At 50.8% G+C, this 19,500-nt stretch overlaps 1 protein-coding gene across 2 annotated transcripts; it reads right to left on the bottom strand.

The window, feature by feature from the left end:
- Positions 1 to 2,724: 2,724 nt before the first annotated feature.
- sil1 (SIL1 nucleotide exchange factor) lies at positions 2,725 to 19,460 on the bottom strand. Of its 2 annotated transcripts, XM_075480802.1 has the most exons (12): positions 19,383 to 19,460; positions 19,098 to 19,288; positions 17,247 to 17,367; positions 15,426 to 15,531; positions 15,198 to 15,300; positions 14,907 to 14,993; positions 8,430 to 8,522; positions 8,212 to 8,333; positions 4,526 to 4,622; positions 4,275 to 4,439; positions 3,967 to 4,128; positions 2,725 to 3,888 (listed from the first exon to the last, which is right to left on the bottom strand). In XM_075480802.1, the coding sequence occupies exons 2-12, from the start codon at positions 19,242 to 19,244 to the stop codon at positions 3,676 to 3,678; spliced, it is 1,416 nt and encodes a 471-aa protein (XP_075336917.1). In that variant the 5' UTR covers positions 19,245 to 19,288; positions 19,383 to 19,460; the 3' UTR covers positions 2,725 to 3,675. The 2 variants fall into 2 exon arrangements, with proteins under 2 accessions (XP_075336917.1, XP_075336918.1); XM_075480803.1 differs by lacking the exons at positions 19,098 to 19,288; positions 19,383 to 19,460 and adding an exon at positions 18,892 to 19,072.
- Between the last annotated feature and the right edge of the window lie 40 nt (positions 19,461 to 19,500).

Below are 19,500 nucleotides of genomic sequence, written 5' to 3'. Positions count from 1 at the left end.
ACGAGCCAGATCCAGACCTGTCGTAGGAGTTTCATCAAACAGTCCGCTGTTATTCCAATCAAGTTTACTTGACTAATGGATTGTACATTTAATTACTTTGAAGCAAACATATATAAATATATACATTATACCCCATAATGATTCTGTTTGACTTAAATGATGCACTAATTGAAGGTTAATTTGACTGTATATAGCAATGTCAATGGGAAGCGTAACCAGCAGCTGAGTTACTTTTGGATAGCGCGTCAGGCTTTTGGAAGAGAGCGTGTGGAGACAGACTGGCTGAGGTCGCCATTTAGATTGCCAGGGACTGTTTGCTAGTTTGCTGGAGCCACAACTCCACAGTTGGATTATTGTGGATCTAGTTTTCCCTTTCTCTTCATTTTTTTGCGTCAGGTTACATTGACATTAACTTCTCGTGTGCATCACCAGGTGCAGACCGCGCGTGTTTGTGACAGAGAGCGTGTGCGCGTGCTTGTTAAAATGCAAGCACCAAGCAGCAGAAAGTTCAAAGGGCGCCCCTGAGTTTCACTGTGTTCAACAGCTAATTACCTTCAGTAAAGCTATGCTGAGCAACCTGCCACCTCTAACAGAGATGCCACCTCCTGTACAGGACACAGCAGGCGGTGTCAGGGTCTGAGTTCTCAGCGTGTGGAATAAATCTCATTCCAAATTCCTTTATTGTCAACAACAAAAAGCACCCAGAGGAGCTTTGACCACGAGGATGCATCTGTTGGTGCAGACGGCTCGACCCGAGCCATACTGCCCTCATCACAGCCCTCAGGTTTTTGGGCCAGAAATGTTTTCAAATCAAATTTATACGTGTAGCACATTTCATGTACAAAACAGTTCAAAGTGCTTCACATAAAATAAAAGCATTGCAGAGGGGAGTGGAAGAAGCATTAAAAATACATAAAAGAATATAAAGAGAAACAAATAAAATTATTTAAATGAATTTAAAAACAAGCAACAGTCCAGATAAATTAAAAGATAGCGTGCAGATTTCATGCATAGACACATGAGAAAAGAAATGTTTTTAACCTGGATTTAAAAAAGAAAAACTGGTTTTGGGGGCTGCTTTTTAAAAATCCAAGTTTCCTCTATGCATGACATTTAACTTTTAGAAAGCAAGACTCAGAAGTTGATGGACTTTAAGATAGATGAGAGTGTTTTATCTAAAGATAAAAAAACAAAAACATTTTATGATATGGGGGAAATCCTCTCCATATTCATGTTGCTATTAAAAGTAAACCGTTTGTTCACAGAGGGCACTTCATGCAGCAACTCCACCATCTCACAGCTGCTCTTTGTTTGCCAAACGGGCCACCGTTGGTCTCCTGTCGACATCTGGCGTTAAACTCGCAGGTGGTTGTTCACTTCCTGCTGCTGATCATCACACCTGTGTCCTCCGCGGCGCAGGCCAAATGTATTCATTTAGTTAAGAGGTTACAGCTTACACATTTTTAACATTTGTCTCAAATTCAGCACCTTTCTCACATTTAAGATGACAATTAACCTAAAATAACGCTGTAAACGTACTTGTAAACAGTTCAAAAATAAACCATATATCTAAATGTTGAATACAATTCTAAATATTAAATAAATCTAAATGTTATTTTTAAATCTAAACATTTCTCCTCGTCATTCCCTCAACCACAACTCTGGACTTAAACCCTTAAAGTGAACAAATCCATGTACAAATGCATGAATTTCAGTTGGGGAACATTTCCAGAAGCCTCGTGTCTTGTGGAGGTTGCCAATTTTGTCAAAAAGGTCAGCTGTGATAGCCTGGGCGAAAGCCGACTGTTGACTCCGTCAAACAGTCTGGGAAAACCCAAGAGGAATCCGTTTCCATGGAGGGTGGGACCTTACTCAGCAACTTAAATTCATTGGAGTTCCCTTAACCAATCAGTAATGTTTAGAAAGGACGTAGGTTATGCGCCGAGGTTCATGCTTGCTCGCGAATTCCGCGTCCCACATCCGCTTTCATTATACCGGTACCATTTGATAAATCAAACTTTTCCCAAAGCCAGTTGGAAGGAGAGCTACGACATCCTTGCCACTAACAAAGTTGACGAGGCATTCCTCTTGCTCTCGTTTTAATTGTGTAATGCTCTCCAGAGTTGAGACAACTTCATGGATAGCTTCTAGCGTTCTTCCGTCGCCATGTTTATTTCCGCTGCGGTTGAACTACAATTATATGGACTACAATGGACTCCGCGCGTGAGTTCTGCGTCACCACTCGCAACTGTTTGCTGATTGGCAAAACACTGAGCGAACCGAGGTAGGGGGATTTGGCCAGACTATGTGCGGAGCCAAAATCTTTGGGCAGAAGTACGTAGGATGGCGTCGCCAGGCTACAGCTGTGGTGCCAGCTGGACAAAAATCCACAAAGAGGGACGTAAAGAACATATATAACAAACCACAAACTCATATTTAGAGATGAACAAATGTCTAAATGTTTACAGAGTGAGTTAGCACACCATTCCATTCTGTGGATACAGAATACATATTATCATCCCAAATACATGAGTGGATTGTCCTTTCAAGTCTTTCACTCCAAAGTGAAGAAACAAACACCAGAATGATTACATCATGAAAAGGGGTTGAAAGTGCAGACCTACAGTTTGAACTCATTTTAGGGCACCGGCATCAAACTGGAAGAAGGAATTAAGAACAGGTCTTAATGCTGCGGATCCTCACATATGACAGGACAAATGACTGTTTCAAGGACAGACGGGGCTTTATTTTTTATCATATGTGGACTTCAGGTGGGACATTTGGAGGCTGAAGCTGTGAACCAACAACATGCAGTCAAAAAGGTTTCTGTGCAAGTTAGACGGGCCGTCCTTAGACTGCGAAACAAAGGAAGCAGGAGCGTTAGGAGGGGTCAAATCAATCGTTTGGCACAGAAAAAGCCAGCAATGGTGGATGAGCAGCTGCAGCTGTGCTCACAAGCAGCAGCTGGACACCAACATAGGATGGTCTTTTAAAAGATGATGTAATGAGCACCAAATGGGTCACGCATCACATCATCAGTCCTTTCTACTTTAAACCTGCTTTACAACTGATCAAACACACAGACTGTTTAGCAGATCACGAGTGAAAGTCTAAAGTAAAGTTACTTCAGTGACATGAGGGGATGTAAAAACAGCCCACAGCACCAACGGAAGCCCTCCCAAAGCTCTGGAAATCCCCTCCACTGCTGAAAAAACATTCCAAGGCCACCAACGACATTTGAGTCAAGGTCAAACCAACTCGCTGCTCATGGCCACGTCCTCCTAGGTGCCTTCACTCGCTGCTCATGGCCACGTCCTCCTAGGTGCCTTCACTCGCTGCTCATGGCCACGTCCTCCTAGGTGCCTTCACTCGCTGCTCATGGCCACGTCCTCCTAGGTGCCTTCACTCGCTGCTCATGGCCATGTCCTCCTAGGTGCCTCCACTCGCTGCTCATGGCCACGTCCTCCTAGGTGCCTTCACTCGCTGCTCATGGCCACGTCCTCCTAGGTGCCTTCACTCGCTGCTCATGGCCACGTCCTCCTAGGTGCCTTCACTCGCTGCTCATGGCCACGTCCTCCTAGGTGCCTTCACTCGCTGCTCATGGCCATGTCCTCCTAGGTGCCTTCTGAGTCCGATGTCCGACAGCGTCCCTGATTGGTTCTGATTCGCAGTGTGTCAGCTCCTCTCTGGGCGTTTCAGTTTGACCTGCAGTGCATCAATTAGCTCTACAATCTCTGTGAAGTAGCTGTTCTCCTCTCTGACCAACATTTCAGACTGGGCCATGTCCTGGTACTGGAGTCTCAGAGCGAGCAGAGAGTCCAGCAGAGAGCCGTCTGAGCGGTACTGATCCAAGCACACAGGAGCCATGACCAACAAAGCCCGCAGAGCCTGCAGAACAAGACGACACTCCCTGTTAGCACCAGCTTGTTTAACTCATGCTGAAACACTCATCACTGTTCAGCCCACCTTTTCTCTGGGGTCATGCTCAGTGGACTGCAGCAGCTGTGGCACCAGACTGCACCAACCCTGCTCCAACAGCTCCCCCTGCAGGGACACCTCAGAGTACTGACGCAGCCGCTCCTCATGGGAGGGATCCTCATCCGGGGCCGATGCCTGCGACATCAGCTCCTGACAGAGGGAGGGGGGGACCAGCATCAACTGACAGAACACATTCCACATCCTGACCTCCCACAGGCCAAGCAGCACACTGATAAACCCATTATCTCAACCACATGCTGAGACATGCACACGTTCATTTGAAATAACTCTTCCACCTTCTCACTGATCATGTCGTACAACATGGTGACGATGCGTGAGCGCAGCATTCCACTTCCATCTGCCCTGAACAGCTCCGACAGGATCTGCAGCCCCCCGTGGGACAGGAAGTGCCTCTGTGCGTATGGGAAGTGCCGTAGGAGGGACGCCACGGCAAACAGGACCTAAAGACAGGACAATCCCAGGAGCATGCACATCAACATTACAGATGCAGCAAGTTTAAATGTTTAAATGCGAGTGATGTACGGACCTTCTTTTTGACCAAAAATGGCCGCGCATTGGCCAGTGTGGTTAAGAGCGTCTGCAGAGCTCCACTCTCCACAGCTCTCACCTGGACCGCTGGGTTACTGCAGGAGAAGCACACGAGAGAGCGCTGAGAGTCTGAGGTGTACGCAGCCCTGGCAAACACCATGGAGTCATCACACTCCAATGAATCATCTCTATGACGCGACCATTTTATCAGTGCAGTCAACATTCAAGCTGCAGAGTCACAGGAGCTGAAACTAAGGACCCACTGGGATTCTTTTGGTTAATGATTCCCTTGTTTTTTCCTCTACTTCATCTGAAACACTAAACAGATTTCTTTTTTAAAAAGTAGGTTTGTCCTTCAACACAATAAAGAAGCAGAATAAACATCCTGAGTGAGTTGATTCCATCAGATTAACCAGGGACACTTCATACAGAAACAAGTCCAGATTCTATACGAGGGAACATAGGCAGCATGTTGAAATGACAAGCACAAAGAAAAGGATTGTGTTACCTCAAACAAAAATAGACTCAGGATTAGACTGATGTTGGTAGATGTTGCGATGAAGCCAAGAACTTTGTTCAAGCTATGTCCAGTTTCCCCTTGGAACTCAGGTCTCTGAATTTTAAGTATTAATTACTACATAACCTGCCTGTGTACAACATGGAAGCTCCTGTCAGGCATCACAGCGTCAGGATGAGCAGGCACATGGCTCACAGAGGGCGCTGGAAGTAATACCCAAGGAGCCAAACACCAGCTACTGATAAACAGGACTGTCAGCCAAGACTCAACACCAACGGGACACCAACAAGACACCAACAAGACACCAACTGGACACCAACTGGACACCAACGGGACACCAATAAGACACCAACAAGACACCAACGGGACACCAACGGGACACCAACTGGACACCAACTGGACACCAACGGGACACCAACGGGACACCAACGGGACACCAACGGGACACCAACTGGACACCAACTGGACACCAACTGGACACCAACGGGACACCAACGGGACACCAACTGGACACCAACAAGACACCAACGGGACACCACACCAACTGGACACCAACAGGACACCAACGGGACACCAACGGGACACCACACCAACAGGACACCAACAGGACACCAACAGGACACCAACAGGACACCACACCAACTGGACACCAACGGGACACCACACCAACTGGACACCAACAGGACACCAACAGGACACCACACCAACTGGACACCAACTGGACACCAACGGGACACCAACGGGACACCACACCAACTGGACACCACACCAACTGGACACCAACAGGACACCAACAGGACACCAACTGGACACCAACGGGACACCACACCAACTGGACACCAACGGGACACCACACCAACTGGACACCAACGGGACACCAACTGGACACCACACCAACAAGACACCAACGGGACACCAACGGGACACCAACTGGACACCAACTGGACACCAACGGGACACCACACCAACTGGACACCAACAGGACACCAACTGGACACCAACAGGACACCAACTGGACACCAACTGGACACCAACAGGACACCAACAGGACACCAACAGGACACCAACAGGACACCAACTGGACACCAACAGGACACCAACAGGACACCAACAGGACACCAACAGGACACCAAGAGTCTTCGTCGGAAACTGAATTCCAAGCCTATTGCACAAGTTGACATCAAGTGCAGCCGCGACTGGGGGGGCTGAACTACTGGAGGGAACCACATAAGACAGCTTCAGGACAGCTACAAATACCATGGGGTCCCACAGGGAAATGGCAACCATGAGGAGGCTGCAAGGAATTCGGCAACAACCTGGTACCTCCAAAGAGTGAGGCAGGTCCTGAAGAGTCCACTGAATGGGAAGAACACAGTCCGAGCCATCAACATGTGCCCCGCCAGTCATCAGATACCCCGCTGGCACAATAACCTGGCCAAAGGAGGAGATGGAAGCCACAGATAAGAGACAAGAAAGATCCTCACAAAGCAAGGAGGGTTTCACCCCAAGTCCAGGCAAGGATTAAGAGGAGGAGCTATAAGTGAAGGATAAGCCTCTGCAGGGAATGTACCACCAACAGATGGAACAAGTGATTGATGTCGAGAAGACCTATCAGTGGCTAGAAAAAGCTGGTCTGAAAGACAGTTCAGAAGCACTGACCATGGCAGCTCAATAACGCTGAGCACAAGAGCAATAGAGGCTGGGGTCTACCACATCCGACAGGACCCCCGGAGCAGGCTGTGCAAAGAGGCCTCTGAGGCAGTCCAGCACATAGCTGCGGGGTGTAGGATGCAGGCAGGTACAGCAAACATGGAAAACCATAACCAGGTGGCAGGAATAGTGTACAGGAACATCTGTGCCGAGTATGGATGGGAAGTCCCAAAGTCAAAGTGGGAGACACCTCCAAAGGTGGTGGAGAATGACGGAGCTAACATCCTGTGGGACTGATGAGCAGGTGATGGCTGATCAACCCAATGTTGGGGTGGCTGACAAACTACAGAAGAAGGCAGGCGTGGTAGATGGAGCAATTCCAAGTGACAGCAACATCAAGAAGAAGGAACACGAGAAGCTTGAAAAATATTAAGAGCTGAAGGAGGAGGTTGAAAAGATGTGGGAAGGCAGCGGTGGTACCAAGGGTGATCGGAGCACTCAGGGCCCAGACCCCCAAACTGGGAGAGGGGCTCCAACAGAGATCTCTGCTCAGAAGAGCACAGGTCAGTTTTTTTTTTAATGACAAATGGACTGAAAATCACCCAATTAAGATTAGGTGTCAACAGGCAGTCAAAGCGTTTCCAAACTGTCGCTCTGCTCTAATAAATCCGGATTTTAGAACCGCAGCCTCACCATTCAAGCAACGTAAAGACGACATCTGTGCCGGGAATTCAGCTGGACTTCCATGCACCACTGCTGTATGCACACTGCAACAAGCACGTGGTCCAATTACACGGCTCAGTCGAGCTAGAACTGGAACTCAACTCCACTGTGCATGTTAGTGTGTAGAACATCTTGGATGAGAGGCACAGATTAATATGTCCACCTTACAGAACCTGTTAGAATGCAGCCATTTATGGAGCAGACAACAAATCTGAACAACTAGGAAGTCTTTAAGACAGGAGCTTAGGGGGCTTCTGTATGGCCAGAGGGGGCCGAGGTGGACCTCCCCTCAGCTGGTGCAGGTGGAGCTCTGACCCGAGTAACTGAGGTGTTGCATGACACAGTGTGTGAGGTGTGCCTAACAAAGTTTTGGTGTAACTTTGTGTTGCATTAATTTGAGGTGTTGCAGGGTGTGCAATGATTCATCCCACTGTGTGAACAGAAAAGTTTTCTACAGCAGACATGTCACCTCATCCATCTGCTCTGTCTGGGTCAAACAACCCCGTGGCTTTATTTTCTGAGCCTTACTCAGAAACGTCCCCTGCAACAATGCTTCGTGGCCAACCCGTTGGTTTGGAGACCAGGACTGGAGGTAGCTAAAAGATATCATACTGTTGATTTTCAGCAGTACTTGTGATTCCAGAGCTTTCATCTTCAGTGCAGTTCTAAAGAAACATTTTCATGGGAACTACCATGTGCTGTCAGAGGTGATGGATTACAATGACCGCTTTAAAAACCAACAGTGATTCCTTCCATCTGCTGCACACACATCCCAAACCCAACGCTGTTCGTACCTGGCCAAAGCAGATCCCAGGACAAAGGCAGAGCTCTCCTGCAACCTGGTGTCAGAGCTGTTCAGACCCTCCAGAATCAGCTGCAGGCCTCCCATCGAGCACAGCGCTTGAGCATTATCCACCTAAAACATGGAGTTTAGCACAGGAGTCAGCCTTTGTGAGGGACAACATGATCCTGGTAGCTTGGAGGGAACACTGTGTCAGCATATGCTGCTCACCTGATGGACCAGATACTCCAGCTCCAGCAGGATGCTCAGTCTTTGCTCTGTGGTGCTGCTGCTGTTCAACTGCTCCAACAAGCGCCGCATGATCTGCAATAATATCAAGCCAAACTCATTCAATACAGCCTATTCCAAGCAACTTCACTGTTAATTATTTAAATTTTTCCAATCAAAAAACATTCCTGCACATCTCCTAACAGAAGCAAAACTGTCAGTTTAAAAAGATGAGGTGGGGAGTCTCCGTTGGAGGTGGGGAGTCTCTTTAGTGGAAGCAGCCGGGGGGAGTGCAGCACAGAGATGGAGAAACATGACTGCTGTGGAAAACGTTGCATTTCAGCAGGTAGAGAATGGGAGGCGAGGCTCCTGGATGATTGTTTTGGAGCGAGCCCTAGAGACAGCTGCATTTATATTTCTGTACCAGCTGTGTGCATGGCATGAATGTCCTTTATGCAGCTGCACAGCATTGATCTATGCATCGTGATGGGCCCTCCAATGCTCAGAAATTGGGGAAAGCTGACACAAGAGAGCTGCAGTTATGGCATATGAAACAGGAGGGTGGGCAACCTGGAGAGATGCACACACACCTGGAATGAGCTCATGTGTTAAAAACTGCAGGAAGCATGAGAGGAATTGTCTCTGATATGAGATCAGATCAGTGTGCTGGACAAAGCGTTCCATTCGGCCCAGCACAATATTTTAACATTTAGACTCTTGCAGTCAGGACTTTCGGAACTTAGCGGTTACTTGGTTCACCAACTGTCTTAGTAAAAGGAGTAAATTAAAGCATTAAATATGATGGCCTGGGTTCTGATACTGTTACTGTCCACAAGGGGGTGCCGCAGGGTTCTGTGTTAGGTCCCCTCTTAGTCATTATTTATATCAATGATCTGGGATATAAATAATGACTCCCCCTTGAGCTGTCACCTTACCGTGGTGGGGGGGTTTGCGTGCCCCAATGAGTCTGGGAGCTATGTTGTCTGGGGCTTTAAGCCCCTGGTAGGGTCACCCATGGCAAACAGATCCTAGATGAGGGACCAGACAAAGAACAGCTCACAAAACCCCTATGATGAGTAATATTTTTGGATACCGTGTTCCCTTGCCCGGACGCGGGTCACCGGGGCCCCCCCCGGAGCCAGGCCCAGGGGTGGGGCCCGCCGGCGAGCGCCTGGTGGCCGGGTCTGTGCCCGTGGGGCTCGGTCGGGCACAGCCCGAAGAAACGACACGGGTCCCCCTTCCGACAGGCTCACCACCCGTGGGAGGGGCCATGGGGGTCGGTGCAGTGTGAGCTGGGCAGCAACCGAAGGCAGGGACCTTGGCGGTCTGATCCTCGGCTACTGAAGCTGGCTCTTGGGACGTGGAACGTCACCTCTCTGCTGGGGAAGGAGCCTGAGCTGGTGCGCGAGGCTGAGCGGTTCTGGCTAGATATAGTCGGACTCACCTCGACGCATAGCTTGGGCTCCGGAACCAGCCTCCTCGAGAGGGGTTGGACTCTCTTCCACTCTGGAGTTGCCCGCGGTGAGAGGCGTAGAGCAGGTGTGGGCATACTTATCGCCCCCCGGCTGTGCGCCTGTACATTGGGGTTCACCCCGGTAGACGAGAGGTAGCCTCCCTCCGCCTTAGGGTGGAGGAACGGGTCCTGACTGTTGTTTGTGCTTATGCACCGAACGGCAGTTCAGAGTACCCACCCTTTTTGGAGTCCCTGGAGGAGGCACTAGAGAGTGCTCCTCCGGGAGACTCCCTCGTCCTGCTGGGGGACTTCAATGCTCACGTGGGCAATGACAGTGAGACCTGGAGGGGCGTGATTGGGAGGAACGGCCCCCCCGATCTGAATCAGAGTGGTGTTTTGTTGTTGGACTTCTGTGCTCGTCACGGACTGTCCATAACGAACACCATGTTCAGGCATAAGGGTGTCCATATGTGCACTTGGCACCAGGACACCCTAGGCCGCAGCTCGATGATCGACTTTGTAGTCGTATCGTCGGACTTGCGGCCTTATGTCCTGGACACTCGGGTGAAGAGAGGGGCGGAGCTGTCAACTGATCACCACCTGGTGGTGAGTTGGCTTCGCTGGTGGGGGAGGAAGCCGGTCAGACCTGGCAGGCCCAAACGTATTGTGAGGGTCTGTTGGGAACGGCTGGCGGAATCCCCTGTAAGGAGGAGTTTCAACTCCCACCTCCGGCAGAGCTTCAACCATGTCCCGGGGGAGGTGGGGGACATTGAGCCCGAATGGGCCATGTTCCGTGCCTCCATTGTTGAGGCGGCCGACCGGAGCTGTGGCCGTAAGGTGGTCGGTGCCTGTCGTGGCGGCAATCCCCGAACCCGCTGGTGGACCCCAGTGGTGAGGGAAGCCGTCAAGCTGAAGAAAGAGTCCTATCGGGCCTTTTTGGCCAGTGGGACTCTGGAAGCAGCTGATGGGTACCGACAGGCCAAGCGGAACGCAGCCTCGGCGGTTGCTGAGGCAAAAACTCGGGCTTGGGAGGAGTTCGGGGAGGCCATGGAGAACGACTTCCGGACGGCCTCGAGGAGATTCTGGTCCACCATCCGGCGGCTCAGGGGGGGGAAGCGGTACACCGTCAACACCGTGTATGGTGAGGGCGGGGCTCTGCTGACTTCAACTAGGGACGTCGTGAGTCGGTGGGGGGGGAAACTTCGACGGCCTCCTCAATCCTACCGACACGCCTTCCGATGAGGAAGCAGTGTTGGTGAGCTCGGACGTGGGGCCTCCCATTTCTGGGGCTGAGGTTGCCGAGGTGGTCAAAAAAAACTCCTCGTGGCAAGGCCCCGGGGGTGGATGAGGTCCGTCCTGAGTTCCTCAAGGCTCTGGATGTTGTGGGGCTGTCTTGGTTGACACGCCTCTGCAGCATCGCGTGGACATCGGGGGCAGTGCCTCTGGACTGGCAGATCGGGGTGGTGGTCCCCCTCTTTTTATTTTTTTTTTTAAAAACATTCTTTTTTTTATTTTCAGTTCAGAATATACATAACATATCTGAGTAAGTTTTAACATGAAATGTAGTAACTGACAAGGTCCCCCTCTTTAAAAAGGGGGACCGGAGGGTGTGTTCCAACTATAGGGGGATCACACTCCTCGGCCTCCCTGGTAAGGTCTTTTCGGGGGTACTAGAGAGGAGGATCCGCCGGATAGTCGAATCTCGGATTCAGGAGGTGCAGTGTGGTTTTCGTCCTGGCCGTGGAACAGTGGACCAGCTCTATACCCTCCGCAGGATCCTGGAGGGAGCATGGGAGTTCGCCCAACCGGTCTACATGTGTTTTGTGGACTTGGAGAAGGCGTTCGACCGTGTCCCTCGGGGACTCTTGTGGGGGGTGCTCCGGGAATATGGAGTGCCGGACTCCTTGATATGGGCTGTTCGGTCTCTGTATGACCGGTGTCAGAGTTTGGTCCGCATTGCCGGCAGTAAGTCGGACATGTTTCCTGTGAGGGTTGGACTCCGTCAGGGCTGCCCTTTGTCACCGATTCTGTTCATAATTTTTATGGACAGAATTTCTAGGCGCAGCCAGGGCGTTGAGGGGGTCCCGTTTGGCAACCTCAGAATTGGGTCTCTGCTTTTTGCGGACGATTTGGTCCTGTTGGCGTCGTCAGGCCGTGACCATCAGCTCTCACTGGAGCGGTTCGCAGCCGAGTGTGAAGCGGCTGGGATGACCATCAGCACCTCCAAATCTGAGACCATGGTCTTCGGCCGGAAAAGGGTGGAATGCTCTCTCCGGGTCGGGAATGAGATCCTTCCCCAAGTGGAGGAGTTCAAGTATCTCGGGGTCTTGTTCACGAGTGAGGGACGAATGGAACAGGAGATTAACAGACGGATCGGTGCGGCGTCTGCAGTGATGCGGGCTCTGCACCGGCCCGTCGTGGTGAAGAAGGAGCTGAGCCAGAAGGCGAAGCTCTCGATTTACCGGTCAGTCTATGTTCCTACCCTCACCTATGGTCACGAGCTGTGGGTAGTGACCGAAAGAACGAGATCGCGAATACAAGCGGCCGAAATGAGTTTCCTCCGCAGGGTGTCTGGGCTCTCTCTTAGAGATAGGGTGAGAAGCTCGGTCATCCGGGAGGGGCTCGGAGTAGAACCGCTGCTCCTCCGCATCGAGAGGAGTCAGATGAGGTGGCTCGGGCATCTGGTGAGAATGCCTCCTGGACGCCTCCCCGGTGAGGTGTTCCGGGCCCGTCCCACTGGGAGGAGGCCCCGGGGAAGACCCAGGACACGTTGGAGAGACTATGTCTCTCGGCTGGCCTGGGAACGCCTCGGGGTCCCCCCAGAAGAGCTGGAGGAAGTGGCCAGGGACAGGGACGTCTGGGTCTCTTTGCTCAAGCTGCTGCCCCCGCAACCCGATCCCCGGACCAGCGGAAGATAATGGATGGATGGATGGATCTGGGAATAAATGGGAAAGATGCTACTTCTATGCTGATGACACAGTTATTTACTGCTGCGGGTCAACTCCTGTTCAGATCATTGAACCTCTGCACAAAGTCTCTGTTGGTGTCCAGCACTCCTTACTTCAGCTGAAACTAGTCCCAATGCTGACAAAACCAAGCTTATGCTGTTCTCTAAATCTGGGAAGGGGCCACAAATGAGCCCCTCACTGACCACCCTGGAGGGAAATGAAATGGAGGTGGTTCACAGGGATAAATACTGGGGTGTCTTAACTGATGACTCCCTCACTTTCTAGCCGCATTTAGAGAAACTTGTGAAGAAGCTGAGGTTCAAACTGGGTTTTTATTTTCAAAATAAGATGGCTTAGGCTTGGAGTATTTACTCTGGTCTCCCGCCGCCGCTCGATAGCTGCCGTGGAGTTTGGTGTAGAGAACAGGGGGGTGCACGCTCGACTCAGGATCTGGCTGGTCATGCTCCTTGTATTAGCTCATTTGAAGTAACTCAGGAGGCCGTGGGAAACTTTGTGGGGTTTGAGATGTGCTTCAAGTGGGTGCGATGGACACAGGGTCCTTATAGATGCATGTTGTGTGCTGCAAAGAGGGGGGGGATAGGTGAGAGTAGAATAAAGGGAGGTAGTTTGTTTTTTTGGGAGAATTGTTCAAATTTTAATTAAAAAAATTAATATTAATATTTCAAAATTTGGCTTGGAGCGGTGGACTTAGGGTTAGGGTTTTAGGCCCTGTGACCCTTATGGTTAGGGTATATGGGAGGGAAAGGTTATACCAAGGGAGGACGTGGCTTAAGGCCGAGTTAAACCTCTTTTAACTGCCCTTGCGCTTGCGTTAATGGCTCGAGACGTTTATGCTTCATTTTGCTTTGCCGGCGGTTGCGTGTGCTGTGTGGCGATTCACCGCCAGGACAGTAGGTGGAGCAGCGGGTTTTTTCAATGACAAGCCTACTACGATGAAAGGAAATTCACCTTCAGGACCTCTTCGGCAAAGCCTTTTGGCTGCTCTGCAGCTCCAGCATGGAATATGTTGCAGAAGAACTGGAAATGAGCAGGGTTAATCTCTTCGAGTGCCTTCAAATCCAAACTGAGAACACTCAGGAGGCCGAGTCCACCTGTTGTACTTGCTTTTCCGAACCTGCTTGTGAATTCAATGCTTTTTCTTTCACTTGTTGGGGTTTATCTGTGTAATGTGTAACTGTGTCTATCTTCGCCAGGTCTCCCTTGAAAAAGAGCTTCTTCATCTCAGTGGGATCTTCCCGGTGAAATAAAGGTTACGATAATAAGAAAGAGGAAAGAACTAAAGAAAAAACAGAAACTGAGCAAATGGAAGCGGGTTTGGCCTGCATCAGTGCTGGCTAAATAAATGCACCCTGGTTGAACTTTACCGTCTACAAAAGATCATTTTGGACTCCTCTCGTCTCTCAACTGTTTTACCACTGATATGATAGAACACTATCTCTGAGTGCTTTTACTAATACTTTGTACATATATTTTTATTATTATTATACTTTTTGTTTTATTGCACCAAACAGACCAGGCCAAATTCCAATAACATCTTTTCTGATTCTGATTTTAAGACCAGAGATTGAACCATGCGAGTCTGACTGAGGTTCCCAAGAATTCCATCAGTCTTTTGGATCTGAACACATCCAACAGGTGCAGAAAACTGATGTGGCAGCAACTCGTACATGGTGCACACTCACAGTAAATGCTCCAGAAAGTAAGAAATGAATGTCTGGCCAGCAGAAAGCCTTGAACAGAGGGCGGTAGGAGAGGATGGGTTCCCTCTGCTCCAGAACATTTCAGGAATGAACACAGCTGGAGCTCACTTTGAAAAGCGAATGTCTTCCTCTTCTTCCTTGATGCATGATTTTTGCTGGTTGAGGAGCTTTTACCAGGATTTTCCCCCCATGGGCAACACAAACTCTCAGGACTCTCTTACCACAGGCCCATGCTGCAGCGATGGGTGCAGACTCCAGCTTTACATCGCCTCCTGAAATAGGCCAGGCTTCCACACAAGAGCAAAAGAACAAGATGGGCTCATTTCAATTCCAAACAGAGAATGAAATCCTAAAGTACCTGAACATCCGTCTCCACCAGCAGGTCCAGCTGAGCCATGTCCCTCTTTAACTCCTCCAGGGGGCGATACTTTGATGCCACAGAGTCCTGCAGAAACACAGCAGTCACACACAGTTAGGCTCCAATATGTTTGCTCAGGAATAACTGTGTCTAATGGCAGTGCCGTGCATCACACCACCTGGACGTCTGTGCCGTGCATGTGCCGTACGTGTGCCGTACGTATGCCATGCGTGTGCCATGCGTGTGCCGTGCATGTGCTCAGACCACACCACCTGTATACGTTGCTGCTACCTGAGTGTCTGGGTCTGTGCTGGCGGGGGTCAGGTCCTCCTTTATTTTCCTCATGGCTCGCTTCAGCTCATCAGGACTGAAGGAGCTTCCAGCGGCTTCCTCCCTGCAAAGAGACTTTTACTGCTGATGCAACTGCTCCTGCCCTGCCACATGTTCTGCAGGCGCAGTCACATGACTCAAACAAGTCATCACATGCTAAAGGATGAGGAGTTCAGCTGGCATCCACACCTGTGCTCCTGAGTCCAGTACTTCAGCTGCTCCTCCCCCAGCCTCACCTCCCTCTCACCGGTCTGCATGTTCAGCCTCACATGGGAGCCTGCTGGCACCGCCTGACCTGTGCACACACACACACAGACACAGACACAGACACACACACACACACACACACTTAGAGTGGTGAAAGGCAATGTTTTCATGTGAGAAAAGGGCTGGAGGCAGAGTTGCTCAGACATCAGGACATGGGAAGGAAAAACTGCCCTGAAATGAGACGGAGCTGATGGATCGACAACAGCAAGCAGCCCATTTCTTCTCACTCTGAGTTACAAAATCTTTTTTATTTTTTTATTATTACATCCATCAATCTTTCAATCAAACTGTGTCACATACACTTGTTATTAACAGTGCTGGCAGAGAATCTTTGACATTTCTTTTGTTGTTGGGTTGATCCTGTCCATTTCTAATGCATTCCATATCCTACAGAAAGTGATTGGTCATATTCTACATGTTGCATTTACAGCCAAATCTGAATTGTTCAACATGAGCCGCTACAGCTGCAGGCAGTGAGCACAGAGGCTGCTGCTAAGCTGCTGCTGCTACAGCTACAGCTAATACAGCTGCTGCTAATACAGCTGCTGCAGCTGCTAATACAGCTGCAGGCAGTGAGCACAGAGGCTGCTGCTAAGCTGCTGCTGCTACAGCTACAGCTAATACAGCTGCTGCTAATACAGCTGCTGCAGCTGCTAATACAGCTGCAGGCAGTGAGCACAGAGGCTGCTGCTAAGCTGCTGCTGCTACAGCTACAGCTAATACAGCTGCTGCTAATACAGCTGCTGCAGCTGCTAATACAGCTGCAGGCAGTGAGCACAGAGGCTGCTGCTAAGTTGCTGCTAAGTTGCTGCTAAGTTGCTGCTGCTGCTACAGCTGCAGGCAGTGAGCACAGAGGCTGCTGCTAAGCTGCTGCTGCTACAGCTGCAGGCAGTGAGCACAAAGGCTGCTGCTAAGCTGCTGCTGCTACAGCTGCAGGCAGTGAGCACAGAGGCTGCTGCTAAGCTGCTGCTGCTGCTGCTGCTGCAGCTGCTGCTGCTGCTACAGCTGCTGCTGCTACCTGCACAGTGAAGCCGCACAGTGAACCCGCACAGTGAAGCTGCACAGTGAAGCTGCACAGTGAAGCCGCACAGTGAAGCCGCACAGTGAACCTGCACAGTGAAGCCGCACAGTGAACCTGCACAGTGAAGCCGCACAGTGAAGCCGCACAGTGAAGCCGCACAGTGAACCTGCACAGTGAAGCCGCACAGTGAAGCCGCACAGTGAATCTGCACAGTGAACCTGCACAGTGAAGCCGCACAGTGAACCTGCACAGTGAAGCCGCACAGTGAAGCCGCACAGTGAAGCCGCACAGTGAACCTGCACAGTGAAGCCGCACAGTGAAGCCGCACAGTGAAGCCGCACAGTGAAGCCGCACAGTGAAGCCGCACAGTGAAGCCGCACAGTGAACCTGCACAGTGAAGCCGCACAGTGAACCTGCACAGTGAACCTGCACAGTGAAGCCGCACAGTGAAGCCGCACAGTGAACCTGCACAGTGAAGCCGCACAGTGAAGCCGCACAGTGAAGCCGCACAGTGAAGCCGCACAGTGAAGCCGCACAGTGAAGCCGCACAGTGAAGCCGCACAGTGAAGCTGCACAGTGAAGCCGCACAGTGAACCTGCACAGTGAACCTGCACAGTGAAGCCGCACAGTGAAGCCGCACAGTGAACCTGCACAGTGAAGCCGCACAGTGAAGCCGCACAGTGAACCTGCACAGCACTGCTGTACATGCTGCATTACATTACCTGGTTTGAGAGTCTGCCACAGCTCAGAGGGCTGGACCACTTCCAACTCTCCAACATCATCAACCGTCGCCTCTTGGTCACCTTCTGCGGTGTTCCTCACGACAGTTAAGGCGCCCTCGGACTGCACACAGATAAGTTAACTGATCAGCATTTAATGACGGGGACTTTGTTTCATCATAGCAGTACATTAGACCCAACATCCATCTGTGGGCTGGCTGCCCTACACCATCTGCTGTCCGCTCATATCACCGACCCAGTTCAGGTTAGGGTAACAACCCCAGCAAAACAAATCTGAAGCCCCTTTGTCGACAAAACCAAATGAAAATCAGACACATTTCCATGTGGTGGTCTGCACGGTGGTGCGGTGGTGTGGTGCTCAGCACGGTGGTGCGGTGGTCTGCACGTTGGTCTGCACGGTGGTGCGGTGGTCTGCACGTTGGTCTGCACGGTGGTGCGGTGGTCTGCACCGTCCCCCTCACAGCGAGGGTTCCAGGTATGAACCCCAGCTGCTTGCATGGGCAGTTTGCATGTTCTTCCCATGGATGCATGGGTTCTGACTCTGGACTCACTTACAGTCACCAATGAAGCTAACATGTCAGGTTACCATGGGGAGGGAGGGACTCGTTCTGGCAACCCTGTTCCTTCCTCTGGCTCCCAATGGCCGCTGGGATCAGCACTGAAACTACAGATGGTCAATAAATATTCTGCTTACCTCGTTTACTACAAGTATTAAGATCCGATATTGGTCATGCATACACACAAAATTTGTCCTCCGCTTTTAACCCATCCAGGTTGGCACCTGTTGACACACACGCACACACACAGGGTCATACACTCAGACAGATGCCAACCTGGAGCGGTGGGCAGCCATGAAGCGCCCGGGGAGCATGGGGGTACGGTGCCTTGCTCAAGTGCACCTCAGCCGTGACAAGGAGGTGGACTGACACCCCTCCAGCTATCAGTTCCACGAATCTTTTTTGAGTGGCAAGAATGGGAATCGAACCACCAACCTTCCAGTTATTGGACGACCGACTGTAACCACTGAGCCACAGCCGCCCCTGATGATCCTAACATCTTCTGACATGTTGTACAGAGATGTCAGGTCAACAGAACCCAACATGTCACCATAAAAAGGAAAGAGGAGAACAAATGACCGCTCACACTTCCATTCCTCACCTCACACTTAAAAAACACAAATCTCAATGAGCATGAGTGGATGTGGGAAAGTTGGGATGCTTGATGGAGTTGTGAGACTGGTGAAAAATGGGTTGATTCTTTCCCACAGAGATGGTCCAGGGTTTCCTACAGGAGATCTCTACACTTTCACCATTTGTTTTTTCACTCACGTTTGAAAAGAACATCTGAGTGGCAATGGAAACCTGGCTTCCATGTCCAGAGATCACCAGGAAACTAAAACACTCTTCAGATACTACCATCTGCTACTTTAAAGCTAGAGGGGGAAATGGAACCCCATTTGGCTGATAGAAGTCTTCTTTTTCTCTGTGCTGTCTTTCAGACGACTGTTTCGGGCATGTAGTGGGAGCACTTTGAGTGGTCAGCTGGACCAGAAAAGCGCTATAAAGTGCAGTCTATTTACCATTTAGAGAGGAGCAGAAAGCCCAGAGTGGATCCGAAAAATAACCACCTTCATCATGCAGATCAGCTGCAGTCCCAACATATGGCCGCCTTCACATGACTAATGAAGTGGAGCTCCAGCAGGGTGCTGCTCAGCAGCTGGAAGTTCCCACCTGGTGCTGCTCCACCACCTGGTGCTGCTCCACCTGGTGCTGCTATCCTTTCACTCACACTTTTCCATGAAACAGAAAGTCAGATGAGTGCAGCAGAGCTTACGGTTTGCTGGAGACTGTCGGCTGTGCGGCAGCGGTGCAGCAGCAGCAGCAGGAGAGCCGCCAGGAGGAAGCTGCTGAACGGGGATCCTCCAACACGCCCGGATACCCGCCTCATGGTGCCTGGAACACGGCAGAGCCACACCAGCATCAGCCTGTCAGCAGCCACTGGCTAAAAGGTTACCGCGGCTGGGGCTGGAAACAGTTAACAAAGCGAGCCGTTAGCATCACATGTACGGCTGAGCAGAGAGGAGCCGACCGGTCATATGACAGGTAAACACGAACCCACCTGTGTCGCGAGGCAGCGCTGATCACACCTGAGATCTCACACCGCCTGAACGCAGCGAGCCCTTCCCTCTCGCCTCTCATTGGTCCACGTACAGCGTTCTCGCCTCTCATTGGTCCAC

The sequence above is a fragment of the Odontesthes bonariensis genome, chromosome 13 (genome assembly GCF_027942865.1).
Source record: "Odontesthes bonariensis isolate fOdoBon6 chromosome 13, fOdoBon6.hap1, whole genome shotgun sequence".
Classification (NCBI taxonomy): Eukaryota; Metazoa; Chordata; class Actinopteri; order Atheriniformes; family Atherinopsidae; genus Odontesthes; species Odontesthes bonariensis.
This window is presented reverse-complemented; position numbering and strand designations above follow the sequence as displayed.